Source organism: Lactuca virosa, chromosome 8, assembly GCF_052849685.1.
Source record: "Lactuca virosa cultivar CGN04683 chromosome 8, Lactuca_virosa_CGN04683_v6, whole genome shotgun sequence".
NCBI classification, from domain to species: Eukaryota; Viridiplantae; Streptophyta; class Magnoliopsida; order Asterales; family Asteraceae; genus Lactuca; species Lactuca virosa.
This window is the reverse complement of record NC_136433.1, coordinates 30,101,791-30,120,932: the sequence shown is the minus strand read 5'-3', so window position 1 is coordinate 30,120,932 and position 19,142 is coordinate 30,101,791. Positions and strand designations below refer to the sequence as shown.

The 19,142-nt window shown below is 38.9% G+C and overlaps 1 protein-coding gene and 1 pseudogene across 1 annotated transcript; one reads left to right on the top strand and one right to left on the bottom strand.

The window, feature by feature from the left end:
- Positions 1-622: 622 nt before the first annotated feature.
- On the bottom strand, positions 623-2,754 carry LOC145128359 (zinc finger CCCH domain-containing protein 29 pseudogene; annotated as a pseudogene).
- A 4,062-nt stretch (positions 2,755-6,816) lies between these two features.
- On the top strand, positions 6,817-7,467 carry LOC145130207 (uncharacterized). Its single transcript, XM_079065044.1, has one exon. It carries the CDS (start codon positions 6,817-6,819, stop codon positions 7,465-7,467), a length of 651 nt encoding a protein of 216 aa, XP_078921170.1.
- The last annotated feature ends 11,675 nt before the right edge of the window (positions 7,468-19,142 follow it).

The following is a 19,142-nucleotide window of genomic DNA, read 5'->3' as shown; positions in this document are numbered from 1 at the left end:
AAATAGCCATTTTTTCTTATTACAAACTTGCATATAACATATAAGTGCAATTTCTTCTCTCTTCATCTATGTTTCATTTTTTTTGTGTGTAGGTTGATATTTGGACTATGAATTTGTACAAAGTTAAGTTCGAATACAATTTAAACGTAATAAGTCCGTAAAGTTCATGAATAGTGTTATTTATACTTGCAAAGTTGCGAATAGTGTTATTTATACCTGCAAAGTTGCAATGATCAAATATTCGCAAATGAGGATATAGGAAATTGCAGACCTGTAACTCTGTAACCGGAAAAAGTGGTCAATTTATTTTAATACATGAACTGAAATCGCAGTCAGCACAAATGAAATCGTAGTCAAGGTTACGAAATCGCAGATGCCTAGCCCTTACCTGCGATATCATTGTGTAAAATTGATTTTCTTTAAATTTTTAGCTATTCTATGAAAAATAATTAGAAAAATAGCTATTTTTCTCTTTTTCACTTAAAATAAGGATTAACTGATAAGATTGGTATATCTATTTTGATTTTTGTCATGAATTTAAATGCCTTCGTTTCCAAACAATGTTGTGTAGATTGAACATGTGTGGCTGTATGCTTACCAAATATATCAAGCAATTTATCGATAATTAAAATCCCTTTTGGGAAATTATGAAGAATAAATTACATTAAACTAAAACGAAATAAAAGAATTAAAAAAATCTACTTTGTTGATGATACTTTGCTTTTATGCCACCAACCGCTCCTGCTCTCTGATCATCTGTTCGACCCATTGTGGCAGCTTCTCTCCACCACCACCAGTGCCGCCGTGTCTCTGCTTCTCCGATGAACTATACAGACCAACGTTAACCGACGAAACATCTTTCACCAACGTATTCGCCCATGAAACAGCTGGCTCATTCACCGGTACACCATTTCTGAACCCAAAAGATGCAGACTTTTTGAGCTTGTTAGCATCCTCACCATTAAACCCCCACTCCAGTTTCCCGTCGGGCGAACCCCACTGCGAAAATTGTGGACTCATGGCGCCTGAACCTGCCGTGCCTCGGTCAATGAAGCTCTGGCTACGTTGTTTCGAGAACGCACCAGACCTTGAATTGATCACCGCCTGAGCAACCGCCGCCGATGAATCAAAAGCAAAACCTGCCGGTTTTCTCATCGGAGAAGACGTGTAGTTTCCCCGGAGCTGGTTAGAGTTCTGCCGGATTTGTTGATGCCCAGTTGGAGATTGCAATTCAAAAGATCCAAAAACATCATCGAGATTCGTACCCTGCAACTCGCCAAATCTTTGGTTGTTGCGGTAAATATTTGCAGACAGATCATCAATCATTTGTTGCCTTTGTTTCTGTTGAGTCAATAAGCTCTCCAACTCCAAGTCTCGTGCATTCAAAGCACTCCGTAAACGACTACCGGAAAGCTGCAGCACCGGCGGCGTCAAATGGTTCATCTTGTTCGGCCACCCGTTCATGGAAGACACCGGAGCAATAGAAGGCGACATTGGTGGTGTCGAAACAGAGTTCTGGCTAGGGCTCATCAAACCCACCATTTCGCCGGAACTAACAGACGATGATTTGGGCGATGGGATGGCTGAGCCGGTGGAAGCATACAAAGGCCTCAACTCGTCGACTTTGTGAGCAAAAAAACACACTTTTCTGGCACACCCAGTTTCATCTTTGCATAAACGAGTTTTGTATTGAGCCGGATGAAGCCAAGATTCAAACACGCCGTGTGCATACTCACAGTTATCTCCATTAACGCAGCTTCCTTTACGAAACTCCGGGCATGGGACACAGGTGTAGTTGTATTTCTTCGGGTCACGCCGCCGTGCGTTCTCGCCGGGATGAACAAACGGGCATTCTGTCCAATCGTGAGTGTAAGCTCTTGAACATGGCTTCACCTTGAACGTATACATCCTAAACTCATCGGATCCGTACACCGCATTGTTTATGTCCGGCAAAGATAAGTCAACAGGGTATTCCTTTTTCGCGGCAACAATCTCTTCGACGATAACAAAACCCTTCAACAACATCTCCAAACCTTTTCTCATGGAGGATTTAATGCCACGAGCTATCAAGTCGCCGGGTTTATTCCCGTTGCAATCTGTTAAACTAACATCCGCCCCTGCATCAAGTAACAACTTCACGATTTCAATGGAGGTAAAAGCCCCGCCGGCGGCTGCGCAGTGGAGGGCGGTGAGACCGTCGGAACCGGAGGTTTTGTTGACGTCGATTTTTTTAGTAGCGATTAAGTATTTCAAAACACGAATGCTTCCATAAACCGAAGCAATCATGAGAGAAGTTCGTTCTTCAAATCCCATCTTTCCTTTACATGAATTACTTCGTCCGTACCAAAATCCGACTTCATCTAAACCGATACCCTTTTCTTCTACCTCTGAAACGAACCCAGAAACATCATCTGCAGCTGCTAACTCGAGCAAATTCGAGCATTTCAAATGAACACTAAATTTCTTTTCTTGAAACCCCACTCCCTCCATGGTTAAACCAGTAAAATAAAATTGTTACCCTTTACAACTCTTTATAAAGCGTAATTAATAGATAGGTATCTGGAGCTTAGTTGTAGAAACTTGTTGAGTGAATCGAGGGGAACAATGAAGAAGATAAAGATGAATAGAATGAATTGGAATGAACGATATTTATACGATGGAATTGAATAATGAATATACATATAATGTTAAAAGGAAAGACACGAGGGGGTGTGGAGGAAGGTGTGAGTACTTTTTAGTCAAAAGTCAAAGCATTCAACAATGGTGGAGCTGAAGGGCAAACCCACTTCAAAACTGCAAATATATTAATATGAAATTAAGATGAAATGCAAATGCAAATTCAAATTGAAATGCAAATTGAAGGTGACATCTGACCCTGAGACAGTAGTGGATATTAATGGGCCAGTACAAGTCCAATGGAGTGTAAAGTGAACCGGACCCCACGCGGTTCAAAGGTACAACGAATCGCGTTGTAACAAGATATGGGGCACAGGGGACCGTAACTCGGACGGAGACCGGTTCATGAATAATACGTGTTAAATTCTACGGCCAATGATTAAGCCGTTTTACCATAAAGGTGTCGAATGATGTTTACAATGTTTCGGTCGTGTGTTTATACTTTATAATTTATATTCAAGAAATCATGATACCACCATTTCACTTTTTAACAAAAACCAATATCTTTTTTTTTATGTCTTCGCCATTGTATTTTTGTAGATTTTTTTTAATGTACCAATCCAAAGAAAATAACAAACTATATATACCATTTTTTGCGGTTAACTAAGAGGTATTTGAATGTTTCGAATGTTACATTTATCTATATTCTTAATAAAAATAAAAGATTCTATAAACAACCACATGACATCTTCTTAAACCCTACCATTAATGCGTGGCACTTTCATATGTAGCAAGAAATATTTTTCCCGCTCTTTCTTCATTTTCAGAATTAGATCAATGATATCCCAAAAAACCAGCCGAAATATTTTATTTATATTAGGGAAATTGGGTAATTTAACCATTTTTTTGGGTTTATTTTAAAAATATAACCAATTTTTTTTTTAAACTAACCATTTGCTCCGGAATGGGTCATTTCGAACCCGAAAACCGGCCCAGCCCAATACTACAGCCCAATGGTATATATATGGGTCCCCCACACAAAAAATCCGGAATATGTGTTCCGGAATTTGCAGATCCGAAACACGATCTACCCGCATTTCGGACCAAATTTTCAGCATGAATTCAGCAAAACAAGTAAGTTCTACACTTTAAGTTACTTTGCGTTTGATTTTCTAAAACGATTTATGTATTCCGAAGTTATCCGGAATGGTCCGGAATACAATGAACAACTCCGAAATATCTGGATTATGCTTTTTTTTTTTTATATATATCTTTTTCCCGTTGTACTTGTATGAATCTCATGTAAGTAATTTGTCATGTGTTTAAGATCGGTTGTTATAGTCCGAAATTAAGTATTGTAGGGGTTCCAGAATGGTAATATAGGTCCGGAACACGATGAACGTAGTCCGGAACCCGATGATTTATTCCGGAATAACTATACTTATAATTTTTTTCTAAGTATTGTTTAATAACCCATTTTTGTCCAAAAACGAGTTAGCATGGATGTTGTTAAAAGAAGTGAGTTTTATAGACGACAAAGTTATATTCCATTTACAGGAGCTTTCGAAATTACGTCCGATAAAGGTAAAATCGAAAAACAATAGTTTTAAAATTATAATTTATTTTTATGGTAATGTATTAAAACGTTTTTGGAATTTTGTTTTTGCAGATAAAAACGAAGATGCTGAGTTTCAAAATAAGATAAAAATTAAACCAACAAAGACACTCATAAAATTAAGAAAGAAATCAGAAAGTGTGTTAAAACTTAAATTAAAAGCAGATACGACTCTGAAAGATGGCACCGAAGCAAGTGCAGACAAACATGTTATGATAGACTAGTTGCAATTATGTTTTTTTTTTTTTTTTTTTTTTTTTTAGTTATGGATATGTTTCACCAAGTGTTTTATTATTATTAAATACTTTTATGCACATTGGTTTTTGAATAGTATATTAATATAATTTATGTATATTCTATTTCCAGTCTCCAACATCCAGTGACTCGAACGATGATGATGAGTTGCCTATAAAGTATGTTATACCACATCTTGAAGACGAGCAACGACGTCTTGTTGATACGACTGCATTAGAAATGATTCGTGATTATCAACGTGCTAAACAACGAATGATAATACTGGAAATCCCATTACCGCCTTCACCGGCTGAAGACCGGAGAAAAGCAGCATTGTATAACATGCAAATGCTCCTCATTACCATGTCTGAAGATATACGACAGTTTGTGAACACAATGGACATCATCGAAGAAACACGTAGGACAACTCCAACAATAGAAGATCGAGTCGAATTGACTGATAATGGTTTCAAACTAATTGAGACCTACATAGAATTGTTTGAAAATCATGTTGCATCAGATGCAAGTTCCCAGTTATCGGCCAAAAATGTAATATAATTTTAAATATGGATATTGTAATGTCTTTTGAAACTGAGTTTTGTAAAAGGAACGGTATGATTATCTAAAATGACAATTATCCTTTTTTTTCATTAACTGTTAACGTTACCATGAACGGTCATGTTAAATGTAACGGAAATCATAAACGAGACATTATCTCGTCAGGATCTTGGCTAAGGCCCGGTCTTGGCCAAGACAGTCTAGCACCGGGGTGGCAGTTTGTTTCCCTCCACGTGGGACGAATATCCCCTGCGATCTTCTCATTCAATCACGACCACTCAGGACGTGACAAGAAGCTTAGGTGACGCTATGTCACCAGGCAGTTAGTTATCATGGACGTGAACCTCCCAGTAAGAGGAGGCCACGGCTCACGCTCATCGGACAAGGTCCCCACGATCCGTTAGAAGCAGATATAAAATGACCTCTTCCGCCTCAAGGAAGGGATCCATCTTCTCACTCACAATATTACCCTAAAATTACCTCTCTCAGAAAACTAACTTGATCATTGGAGTGACGTCCCGGGAGAGCACCCGGTCGTCCTCTAACGATTCTTCTGTGATTGTGTTCTCAGGAAAGCTCCCAAGGCAGATCCATCATCCAGCATCCAAACCCCCTGGACAGCATGTCACAACATTATTGCAAAGAGCGTTATAAGTCATAATACATACTCAGATTGGTTTCCAAAAATTAGGAAATTGTAAGGGATACATATTTTGTTCCCGGTCAATAAAATCTCCTCAAATTCTAACATCTGTTAGACGGTCCCGTTCTGCACGAAGCTTATTGATCACCACATTTGCATTTTCAATCCACTTCTTAGCTTGTTTCACTTCTTTCATAGGTTCAGCAACCCATTTTTCTTTTTCATTTACTTGTTCCGCTAGATCGTCTGCACGTTGATTTAGTGTACGACTTCTTTCAGAGTCCCTTTAGTTTGCTTCTCCAGCAACCTTCATAGCTTGGAAAACGTCATCAGACATTTTATCTGGGAGTGGGAAATATGGGCCTTCCGGAAACGGGTTATTATCTGAACAAACATAATAATCTTCTTCTTCATAATGCCAAACACCATCGTGAGATGAACTCATTCCAATTTTTTTTCAAGGATGAGGATGCATGCTAGGTGCATTTTATGATTTTAAGGTCCAAAAGCAATGTCCGGAACAAGTGTCTGAAATAGCAATGTCATTTACTGTTCGAAATGACTACACATATTGTCAGGAATCTATGACTTCTACTGTTGGGGAATGAATACACATGTCAGGAATGTATGACAATTACTTACAAAAGCAATGTACGAAACAAAGGGCCGAAATAGTCAGTCCGGAACGTGGCTCCGGAATAAGGGTCTGAAATATCGTTAGGAATCTATGACATTTACTGTTCGGAATGACTACACATATGTCAGGAATCTATGACTTTTGCTGTTCGGAATGACTACACATATGTTAGGAATCTATGACAATCACTGTTCCAAATTTAGGGTCCGGAATAGCAATTTCGGATTGTGGCTTCGGAATGTGTTTCTGGAATAGTGTCAGGAATCATAACCGTAGTAAATATTCAGGAATCATAACCGTAGTAAATATTAGTCAATAAAATAATATGGTGTATATATTTAGATTATTGTATTTGATTCTTTCCTTATTATAAGGATTCGGTTCTTGTATTTGTATATATACTTGTATCAATGAACGAGATCTGCAAAGGATTATCATAAACCTTTATGGTATCAAAGCTAAGGCTCAAAACCCTAAAAATCACTACCGGCCGCATCCCCTGTCACGACAGATATGCCGACCACCGAACAACCAGAAAGCAGCACAAAGCCAACACTTCACCCGGTGTACACTGTCACCAATATCCAACATAAGGTATGTATACTTGATGGCATCAAGGTTACCTATTCTTCTTGGGTGAAGTTATTCAAGCTTCATGAAAAAGGATACAAAGTTCTGCATCACATTGACGGAACTGCGGCACCCAAAGTCAGTGACGCAACATACGAATCATGGTCTGAAATCGATGCTATTGTTCTCCAGTGGATATACGGTACACTTTCTAATAATCTTCTGGTTCGTATACTGGAACCCGACACCACAACATATGAAGCATGGAAGAAGTTATCATCAATCTTCCTCAACAATAAGGGATCTCGTGTAGAAGCTTTGGAACATGAGTTCAACAACATCAAACTCTCAGCCATGTCATCATTGGAAGACTACTGTCAACGCCTCAAGGATTTGGCCTCACAACTCGACGATGTTGAAAGCCCGGTAACAGAAAATCGTCTTGTACTTCAACTGGTACGTGGCTTACCCTCTGAATTTGATATTGTGGCTTCTTTTATCAACCAGAGCCTGCCAACATGGGACACAGCATGTAGCATGCTTCAACTTGAAGAACTTCGCCAATCCAGTCGAGAGAGCAATAACACAACTTAAGCGGAAACTCTTCCGGTGGAGCCCTTGTTGCTACACACACCGACATAGCTGATGAACCAACTCCTCCACACCAGCATCGCCGACCTCGATCAAACCAGAATCGCCGCCCTATGAACACAACACAGGTAACTGTGGTCGTGGCGGAAACAACACTCGTGGTCGTGGTTCTCTTTCCAGTAATCACAACATCAGGCCTCCAGGTGCACCTCTGGGTAATGCCCCATACCCGTATTGGGCAACATACGCTCCACCACCATGTCCTTTTCCTGCTCAGCAAGGTTGGGCCTACCCATGGAATTACGGACACTTATATCAGCAGTAGTATAGACCTGATCATTTAGCTTATCAGCCACGCCAGGCCCAACAACAATCAGCCCATCTGGCTGAAATAAACCCGCTGGACCCCACAGCTCTTGGAGAAGCTCTGCACATGATGACCTTAGACACTCTCGATCAATCTCAATGGTTCATGGACACCAGGGCAACCTCGCACGTCACTAGTGACGAAGGTATAATTTCCAATCCATTAAAAACATGCCATATTCAGTCCATTTATGTTGGGAATGGTCATAGCATCCCTATCAAAGGGTCCGATAAAGCCACTATTTCTCTTCCTAATCACTCGACCGTTATGAAAAATGTTCTGTTAACACCTCAAATAATTAAAAACCTTATCTTTGTTAGAAAATTCACATATGATAATTATGTTTCTGTTGAGTTTGATCCATACGGTTTTTTTGTAAAGGATTTGACGACTGGGAGGATCCTTTCTCGACACAATAGTTGTGGCGAACTATACCCTGTCACGTCAGTTGCACCGTCAGCAACAATTTTGCTTTCAACTTCCAGTTCGGACTTATGGCACAATCGCCTTGGACACCCTGGCGGTAATATTTTAGATCATCTTCGTTTTAATACTTTCATTCCGTGTAATAAGACTAGTCATTTGAATAATATTTGCAGTTCTTGTCAAATTTCTAAACACAAAGGCCTACCATTTTTTGATTCTAAATCTACTACGTTACTACCGTTTGACATCGTCCATTGTGATTTATGGACTTCACCCGTCCCTAGAAACTCGGGTTACAAGTATTACATGGTTCTTATTGATAACTTCACACAATACGTGTGGGTGTTTCCTCTAAAGTATAAGTCTGAAACGATCATCAAGTTCAAACAATTTCATTCTTACAGACTCACCCAGTTTAATGCTAAAATCAAATCTTTTCAATGTGACATGGGTGGCGAATTTGACAATACTCCCTTTCACACTTTTGCTTCATCACACACCTTACATTTTCCGATTCTCATGTCCTCAAACATCTCCCCAAAATGGAAAAGTCGAACGTATGATTCGACGCCTCAATGAAATTATCCTCGTGTTACTCACTCATGCGTCACTCCCTCCTTCCTTTTGGGTCGAGGCACTTCACACAGCCGCTTACCTCCATAACATCCTTCCAACCAAAACTCTTCATCTTCGCACTCCTACATCCGCCCTTTACCACCGACACCCCACCTACGATCACTTCCGCACCTTCAGATGTGCTTGTTATCCAAATCGCTCCATAAATAGAACACACAAACTTCACCCTCGCTTCATTTTTGTATTCTCCTCGGGTACCCACCTAACTACGGAGGTTACCGATGCCTTGAACTCTCCACGGGTAGATTATTTCTTTCTCGACATTTTACCTTCAATGAAAAATCATTCTCGTATCAGTCTCACCACTCCAAACCATCAAACACCGACAACATCTCTCCCTCTCCTCACATTTTCGATATTTTCCCACCTACACCAATCACTCCTTCCGTCACCCCTTCCTCTACACCACCATCTCCACCACTTACGACATCTCCTACCCCTTCATCTACACCACCTACGGACTCTCCCTCCCCTTCCACCAGTCTCAGACATCCTATCCCCACTCCTCCACTTGCCACCCCACATGTCTCTCTCCATACCATGGCCACCCGATCCAAAAGTGGTATTTTTAAGCCACAACAACCCTTAAAGCTTCATAACGATTCTCAACCACCCATATCCCCTATATCAAAATCTCCCCACCTTGCCCTTAACGACCCAAATTGGCATAACTCTATGACCATTGAATGCCAAGACTTGCAACAAAATCAAACGTGGGAGCTTGTCCCACCCCCAACTAATGCAAATGTAATATGTTGCATGTGGCTATATCGCCATAAATATTGCTCAGATGGCTCTCTTGAACGATACGAGGCACACTTGGTCGTAAATGGAAAATCTCAAAAAGTGGGCCTCGATTGTGATGACACCTTCAGTCCAGTAGTTAAACTCACAACTATTCGGACAGTTCTTATCCTTGCCGTCTCTCGTAACTGGACCGCCAAACAATTAGATGTTAAAAATGATTTTTTACATGGGGATCTTAATGAGACGGTGTTTATGCACCAACCACCAGGGTTTGTGGACCAGTCAAAACCAACTCATGTGTGCAGGTTACGGAAATCATTATATGGACTAAAGCAAGCACCTCGGACTTGGTACACCCGATTTGCAACTTTTGTTACATCAAAGGGTTTCAAATGAAGCGTTTCCAACCATTCATTATTCATATTCAACAAAGGAAATGCCACTGTATATCTTCTCTTATACGCGGATGACATGATTCTTAGTGCATCTAATGATAATCTCTTTCAAAGAATCACTGATCTTCTGTCCACAGAATTTGCAATGACGGATCTTGGTATGCTAAAACACTTCCTTTGGGTTACAGCCAAACGCACTTCGTTGGGTCTTTTCTATCACAAGAAATGTACGCCAAGGAGATTCTTGAAAGAGCAAATATGTCAAATTGCAAACCCGCCTCCACACCAGTAGAAACCGGATCCAAACTAAGAGCTGAGTTAGGGGGTCTCTTAACTGACAGATATCTTTATCGTAGCTTAGCCGGTGCACTTCAATACCTTAAATTCATGCGCCCGGATCTTACTTATGCAGTTCAACAAGCTTGCCTATTCATGCATGCGTCGCGCGAAACACATCTACAGTTCCTCAAATGAATATTGCGTTACCTAAAAGGAACCATCCATCATGGCCTTTACTTTCGAGCTAACCGATCACTAAAGCTTACGGTGTACACAAATGCCGATTGAGGAGGATGTCCAGACTCCCGCATATCCACTTCAGGCTACTGTGTGTTTTTGGGTGATAATCTGATATCATGGTCAGCCAAGCGACAAACAACTATCTCTAGATCTAGTGGAAAGACAGAATATAGAGGCATTGCTAATGCTGTCACTGAAACTAGATGGGTCAGGAATCTTCTTTTAGAACTTCATGTTCATATACGACAAGCCACATTGATTTATTGTGACAATGTATTTGCAGTCTATCTTTCCGTCAACCCGATTCAACACCAACGTACCAAACATGTCGAATTAGACATACATTTTGTTTGGGAAAAAGTGCGACTTGGCGAGGTTAAGGTTTTCCATGTCCCATCTGAATATCAATATGCCGATATTTTTATGAAAGGCCTTCCCAAAATCTTATTTGAAAGCTTTCGATCCAGTCTGAACGTTCGCAAAGCTCCAGATCACACTGAGGGGGAATATTAGTCAATAAAATAATATGGTGTATATATTTAGATTATTGTATTTGATTCTTTCCTTATTATAAGGATTCAGTTCTTGTATTTGTATATATACTTGTATCAATGAACGAGACCTACAAGGGATTATCATAAACCTTTAGTAAATGTCATTATTTAAATGAATTCAAGCGTCAAAACTCTTTACCTTGTTAAATTTACTACTAAAAATTCATTTCTCATAATCCAAAGAAATGGCATACTGCGATTGTGTCTCTCAAGGTATTATAAGGACATCAACGACTAGAAATAACCCTGAACGACTTTTTTATGCTTGTCCTAAAGAGGTATGTGGGTTATCCTTTTATTATTTTTCTTTGAATTAATATTAATTTACACAATATACGTCATGTGTTTGATCTTAAATTAGGAGGGACCTCAATCTGAGTTTATCTATTGGGTTGACAAAGAAAAAGACAATAATTCGTTGATAATCAGTAACTTATTTCGATCGAATAAGAAACTTGAAACCCAAAATATGCACTTGAAGATAACGTTAATTTGTAGTTGGATTTTCTTTTTTGGAATTGTTGTGTACAAGTTGTAAGTTTTATGCTCATCAATTAAGTTTCTGTAATTCTTATTATTTTTTATTTTTTTTTAATATGTAACGTTTGCTTGTTTGTTAGTATTACTATGGTACTTGTAAATTATGTTTTTCTATCTTTGTAATATGTACCAAATATGAGGGCAATAATAATATTTTTCATTATACACTGCAAATCAATTACAATCATAATTAATTGCAATTACATTGGTAATAAAACTGCAATTAAAGGGTTTGATGTTTTCCATTTTGATGGAAGGGGAAGAGGGTGTACAGTTAATGTCTGGTAGGCAGTCAGAAACACATCAACCCGGTAATATATCTAAATCATATCAGGTAATTCATGCATGTTTGAATGATGTGATGCCACAATAGCATGGCCACACACTATACAGAGACCGCGCCATTTCCCAAATGAACATGTATGACAGTTCAGATCAACAACACAAGTTTTATTAAAAATCAAAAACTCGATAAATTTCGAACGGGTGCGGAGACGGAATCTCTGGCGGGATCTTTGTTGCTTCCCACTGAACATACTTTTGCATCCTTTTATGAAGCACCATTTCAGCATATGGGGTGAGAACGGTAGTCTAACTCCCTGAAAAGTAAATATGATCAAATAAGGTTCTTGTACAAGTAATTAGAAAAATTTAATATTTCACCCGATATGTTACCTGTCATTAAACTGTGTTCAACGAATATCCGTTGAATGTAGTCACGAAATGCCTCAGTAAGCATTATTATCGGTACATTGCGTTGATTTACCGATAACACAAAAAACGGTATCAATTACTAGCTTCTTGGTAATCTTGAGACTTTCCCTTATCCAAGCGTGAGTCCTGTGGTTCCGGTAGTATATGCATCTACTACCTTTCACACCTACTCATACTCGTCCCAAGTATTGTCTCGCAGTCCCCAAGTCACCATACAAAAATCACATAACAGTTTAACACACCAAATAACAAAACGAAGGCTTTATTATTTCTTGAAACTATCACATAGGTGTTCGAGTTCACCCTATACTATGCCTCTAACAGGCTACAACATACGATACTATGGCTACTGCACTCGATCTTCGGATATGAAGTCCTCATCCTTGATTCCTTGCGTTGTTATCTGCTTCATCGAGGATCATGTGGAATGCCCTTGGATTTGACGGTGCCTCTGGCCTTGCTGCTTCATTTTTCTTTGGGCAGTCTCTAGACATGTGCCCTTTGCTTCCGCATCCGTAGCATACCTTATCATTTTGTGTACAATCCTTGGAATAGTGACCGATCCTCCCACACTTGTAACAGGTTACTTCTCCATCGCATCTTCCGAAGTGCTTCTTCTTACACTTTTCACACCACTTGGTTCCATAACTTTGGTTATCTGGGTTAGACTTCGGGAACTTTCCTTTCTTATCAGGTCTTGAGGATTCTTCGAGCTTCCTCTTCTCGCCAACTTCAGCTTTTTCCAGACCCTTTTCCCTTATTTGAGTCTCAACATTTTTGGCTGCCCAGATGGCGGCTTTCAAAGTGGTTGCTTGCTTGACCATTAGACCAAAGTCCGCTGGTAATCCATGGGCAAACTTGTTGACCTTGGAGAGTTCAGTTGGAACTAAGTAAGGAACAAGCTTCATTTTCTCCGTAAAACTTGCAGTGTACTCGGTAACGCTCATTCTTCCTTTCTTTAGGTTCTGAAACTCGTTGTTGGTCTCTAGTAGATCCTGCTCAGAGCAATACTGCATTTTTAGTTGCACCAGGAAATCTTCCCAAGACATCTTGCTTGCTTCTCCTTTAGGCATCGTATCTGCCAATAACTTCCACCAGCTCAAGACTCCGGTCTTTAGTTGTCTGACCGCAAAGACGGTTTTCTGCTTGTTGCTACAGTCGCAACTCTCAAACACCATCTTCATTTCGGAGATCCAGTCCATAATCTCTACAGGCTTCGGGCTTCCTGTGAGACTTGGTGGTTTTGCACTTAAGAAGTTCTTATACATTCGCCCATCCTTGTCGTTTCCCCTCTCCGTGCCATTTCTTCGTTCTCCTTGAGTCCCAGCTTGACTCACAGGGCGGGTGTAGTTCCCTTCCTCCGATTGCTCGGGGACCAGTTCAGGTTGTACGATCGGTATTGTAGCTTCCTCTCGGTTCTGTTGAAGTAAGCGTCTGGTCTCCTCCATTTGACGATCCAACATCAATTAGATCATCGCTTGTACTCCGGCCATACTGATTGGCTCAGGAGCGGCTACCAGAGCAGGTATTTGTTCAATCACTAGGGGTTGATTCCTGTTTCCGTTCGCGTTCGCGTTTCCGGCTCCGCTTCGGGTTCTTGCCATTTCGATCTTATACACCAAACTAGGCATTTGATGTGAAATGACGAGAATTAAGATATGAAAGATTTTATTTACGATCGACGTGTAAACCTCCCCATCACTCCGAAAACTTACATGCGAGTTCTAATATCGTATTTAAACGTTTAGAAATCCGAACACATAAAGTTTCGAGATTCGGTCGGCAACAGACCATAGATCCGATCATACATTTAGCATCATAAAGCATCATAAATCATTTAGCACATAAAAGCATGTTAGGCATTTTCTCTAAATTAGCTAGTGCTTGTGTCTATTCAGGTGTAGTACCTAAATTTTATTAGACACACTCCTCACGATCATCGCTTAGCATTCTAAGTTTAAGTCTAGAAATAAATCCATATTCCTAGTTCTCTTAAACTAATGCTCTGATACCAACTGTGACATCCCCATTTTCACGGCCAGAAAAGACCGATTTTGTTTATGCTTTATAACAAATTAGAGTACTTCTTTTGATAAAAAATGTTGTGGAATTTGTTCCCAGTAAAACATGATAAATACGTTATCAAAGCATTTCCGAAGAAATGTATTTTTTATTCATTTTAAAACATTTGGGATGTCATTGTCAATACAGAAACATAAGCATAAAGAGAACTTACATTCATTTACACTAGTGATCTACATCTCTTTAATCTCTCAGTGTAATGTAACTTCATATCGACACCTGTGATACAAATAAGCTTGAGTGGGTCAGGTTGGGAAACCTGGTGAGTACATAGGGTTTTCAACCCATAATAATATAATTATTATGTTTAATCGTAAAATAATTAACCCAATTACCCATCCCTATTATCTTCGTTATTCTTAAGGGTCTACCCTAAGAATCATCTATCCTGAATTCGTTCATTTCGAAGTCCATCGCTTCCAGGGTTCATATGACAGGCACTAAGTCCATAGCTGCCAATGCTCGTTCGTAAAGCACTAATTCCATAGCTGCTAAATTTCATTCATCGGGTACTAAATCCATAGCTACCAGTGTTTATCTAATAGGTACTAAATTCATAGCTACCAACGTTTATCTAACAGGTACTAAGTCCATAGCTACCGGCGTTTATCCAATAGGCACTAAGTCCATAGCTGCCGATGTTATTTATTAGGCACTAAGTCTATAGCTGCCAATGTTCACTCATATCATCTTTCATATCTCATCATTCATCTACCTATGTTTTACCCAACATATTCGTAGATATAAAATACATATACAGTTTAAATTATTTAAAACATGTATAAAATCGTTCATCCATCATAGATAGCAAGAATACAGGTTATATGCACACATAACACGTAATTTATATAAAATACTTCATATCTATGTGTAAGATGAAAGTAACTATGCACTCACCTGGAAATGTGGTGATTCCGAACTCAGACAGCGCTTCGCTTCTTAAAAAAAATAATTTTCTTCGAAGAAACCTAGTATTATTACCACTAGAGTTTAGTCTATTATTCGCCGAGACTAATTAATAGTCTAGCTATTATTACTATTATATAAGCGTGAAACAATACTTATATAACCCATAATAATAGTCTAAGTACTTATTATAAGTTCCTAATAACGTTACTATAATTAAATAAAAGTATATTAAAAATAGCGTAGGCGTAGCTCACTTACAACGGGTTTTATAGAAAACCGGGCTTTGCTTGGAGCAGCGTTCCCGATCCGAAAATCTCTTCTTCTCGGAGCCGTCGAGCACTCCGGGGCTTCCGCCTCGTGCTAGGGAGGTTCCCTAGGCTTTTCGGGGGGTTTCGGGGCTAGAGAGAGGTTCTAGAGAGAGAGAGAGTAAAGAGAAGAAAGAATGAGAAAGGTGTGAAGAAAATGAGGGTGGGATAGGTTCTATTTATAGGGTGAAAAATGGCTGAACTTGGTGCCACATGTCACCATCTAGTGGCAACACTTGGGGAGAAAGTAATGGCCAAGATTGTGCCACATCACCCATTTTCGCACAGCACACTTCCGACTTCTAAAATCCATAACTTTCACACACGACCTTCGTTTTTGACGTTCTTTATATCCACACGTAGGTAAAAATAAGATCTACAACTTTCATTTTGACTCCGTCGGCTAATTCTCGACCGATCTTAAATTTAACAGTACGAGGAGATTATACTGTTAAAAGTTCGCGTAAAATTCATAACTTATACATACGGACTCTGTTTCCGTCTGTCTTTTTACCGTTGAGTTCCTATTAATGAGATCTTCAATTCTCATTTAGGTCGCGTCGGCCAAAAACCGCTCGATCTAAAATTCGAGTTTCGGGCTGTGCATTGCTAAGCCAAATCTTAGAAAATTCATAACTTCGTCATACGAAGTCAGATTTGGGCGTTCTTTTTTTGTATGTTCTCGGTTTAACGTATACTACAACTTTTGTTTAGATTTCTAAGGCTAAAAAGTTTTCCATCATAAATTCACTATTTACGCCTCCCGGTGTCGTGCCGGTTTTGCCGTAAAACTTCGACGGACCATAACTTCTTCGTTATAACTCGGATTTCAACGTTCTTTATATGTACGGAACCCTTGAGACGTATTCTACAACTTGGTTAAGATTATTTATTCTAAATAATATTTTGTCAAAAAGTCGTTTTCGACCCCCTATTATCTCTAAATTGACTAGCCCGGATCTGCGGGCGTTACAATTATCTCCCCCTTAGGATGATTACGTCTCGAAATCATCAACGAAACAGGGCTCACATGATGACTCCATACGTTATCTCTTCATCCTAAGTAATAACCGTAACTTTGATGTTTCTTCGAACGAATATCTAACTCTAAGACTTCCTGATTGCAGGCGGTGCTCGATCTTGCACTTGCTCCCTATCTCACGTTAGACTCCAAATTATGACCTTCAAGTCACAATCTCGATCCTTACTGGAGACTGCTTCTTCTTCTTAACAAACTTAAGATAAGTTATTTTATTACTAAAATGGACCGATGTGTCATATTCTAATGACTTGTCATCGTATGTTCCCACGCTTAGACTCGGGTCTCTTAGAGTCTTCCAGAACAGACTATACATTTCTTCATGTTCTAATCACATCTTAAAAGGTATCATTTCTAGCTACAAGCAACTATCGCGATACCTCTACCGATCGCTTTGATTATCTTTTATTTCAATCTTCCGACTTAAGTCAGATGCTACATCAAACTTGGTTCTCTGAACCACGTAACATACTTATCGTAGTCGGACTCAATTCGATATGACCACTAGGGTCGGAATAATCAATCATCCTCTTAGTCATTACCGAAACGATGGTAACGACATATTTGAATAAAACGGTATCAATTACTAGCTTCTTGGTAAACTTGTGACTTTCCCTGATCCAAGCGTGAGTCCTGTGCTTCCGGTAGTATATGCATCTACTACCTTTCACACCTACTCATACTCGTCCCAAGTATTGTCTCGCAGTCCCCAAGTCACCATACAAAAATCACATAACAATTTAAAACACCAGATAACAAAACGAAGGCTTTATTATTTCTTGAAACTATCACATAAGTGTTCGAGTTCACCCTATACTATGCCTCTAACAGGCTACTGTTGGATTAGATGTCTAACCCCATAACTATAATTGGTATGTACTTGAATTGATAGCAGCACAGTCCTTTTGGGTTGCCCTCAACCTAGCAACTCGACAAGGAAATTATGAAAGGAGAGATATTAATTTATAAGATTAATGAATTAATATAAATGATTTATTAATATGTTAAAAGATTAATATATTAATTAGAAATCATTATGTTTAATTAATAGTTAGCCAGAAATTAATCAGAATTAATTTTGGGGTTAAAAGTATTAATTATAAAGTGCAGGGACTAGTTTGCAATTATCTAATAGTTGAGTGGAAGGATCCAGAACCCCCTTGGAAGGAGGTGGACGGAATCTATAGGGGAAACCCTAAGGATTTCGTCCAAGGGGCTTTGGATAAGTCCTTTGGGTTAGCTTAGGCCCTAAGCAAAGGAGTATTAGGGTTTTCCCTAAACCCTAGATCCCTCAGCTATATAAGGAGCCTCCCAGCTCACAATTTCGGCCACTCCTACCTTGGAAGAAACCCTAGGGCCGAAATTACATACTCTCTCTACCCTCTCTCCTTCTAGTTTCCTTTTTGCTAGTACTTGGGTGTGATTCCATTAGAGGCATTACATTTGTGGTGCTAAGCTTCCAAGAAGATCAAGATCAAGATCAAGAGGATTATCAATTGTTTGCTATAACAATTGAAAGGTATGTAACTCTTAAACCCTAGTTAGTTATTTTCGAAAATAGCCTTTCTCCTCTAGGGTTCTTGTTTTTGCAATTCAAAGTTGTATGTTCAATAGTTAAAACATAGATCCAAAGTAGGTTGCATGTGAACTTAGGAATTGTTTTCTGGTTTTATTTGTTTTACCTAAAAACCCATTAGTGGTATCAGATCCATTGTTTGTTTTAAATTGAATTGCTATAATTGTTGAATTGCAAATTAGGGTTTATAGCCATTAAATCCTAAAGGCCAAAATTTTCGATTTTAGGGTTTTGGATCAAACGGTTTTCGAAAACCCTAGCCTCCAAGAACCCTAATCGAAATTAGGGTTAGGGTTTTGGAAACCCTAGCCTCCTCCCCTTAAATTTCGAAATATGCTAGCCTCTTTTAGGGTATCCTTGTTTTGGATTATAGTTGCCTTATTGGATAATTGAGATAAATAAGGAAATTATCCTATCCCCATATTTTCGAAATCTAGAAGGGATATGGATTAGGATTAAATTAATTGTTTAATTTAATTAGATAATCCTTACAAGATTTAATAAATTCATTAAAAGTTAATTAATAGATAAATATTAAATCTAGTTATTTGGTTTATTTAAATTTAAATTAATAGTTTAAATTTCGAAATTTATATAAACCTTAAAGTTTTAAAAAGTTTAAAACACACCTTATATATGTATTATAATTAAAAGTTAAATATTATATATGTATAAGAATGTGGTCAGTCAAATCTCTAGTATGCCTCATTCACGAAGCTAGTCTATAAGGGGGGTATAAGGAAACTGCCTATAAAATGGTAGTTGAATGGGTGTCCACTCTCACCCACCGCTTCCGTGATTAGTGGATGGTCGTTAGTAGAACGGGTTTGATAGGACAACTACTTCTCATTAAAAGTATAATGTTATTA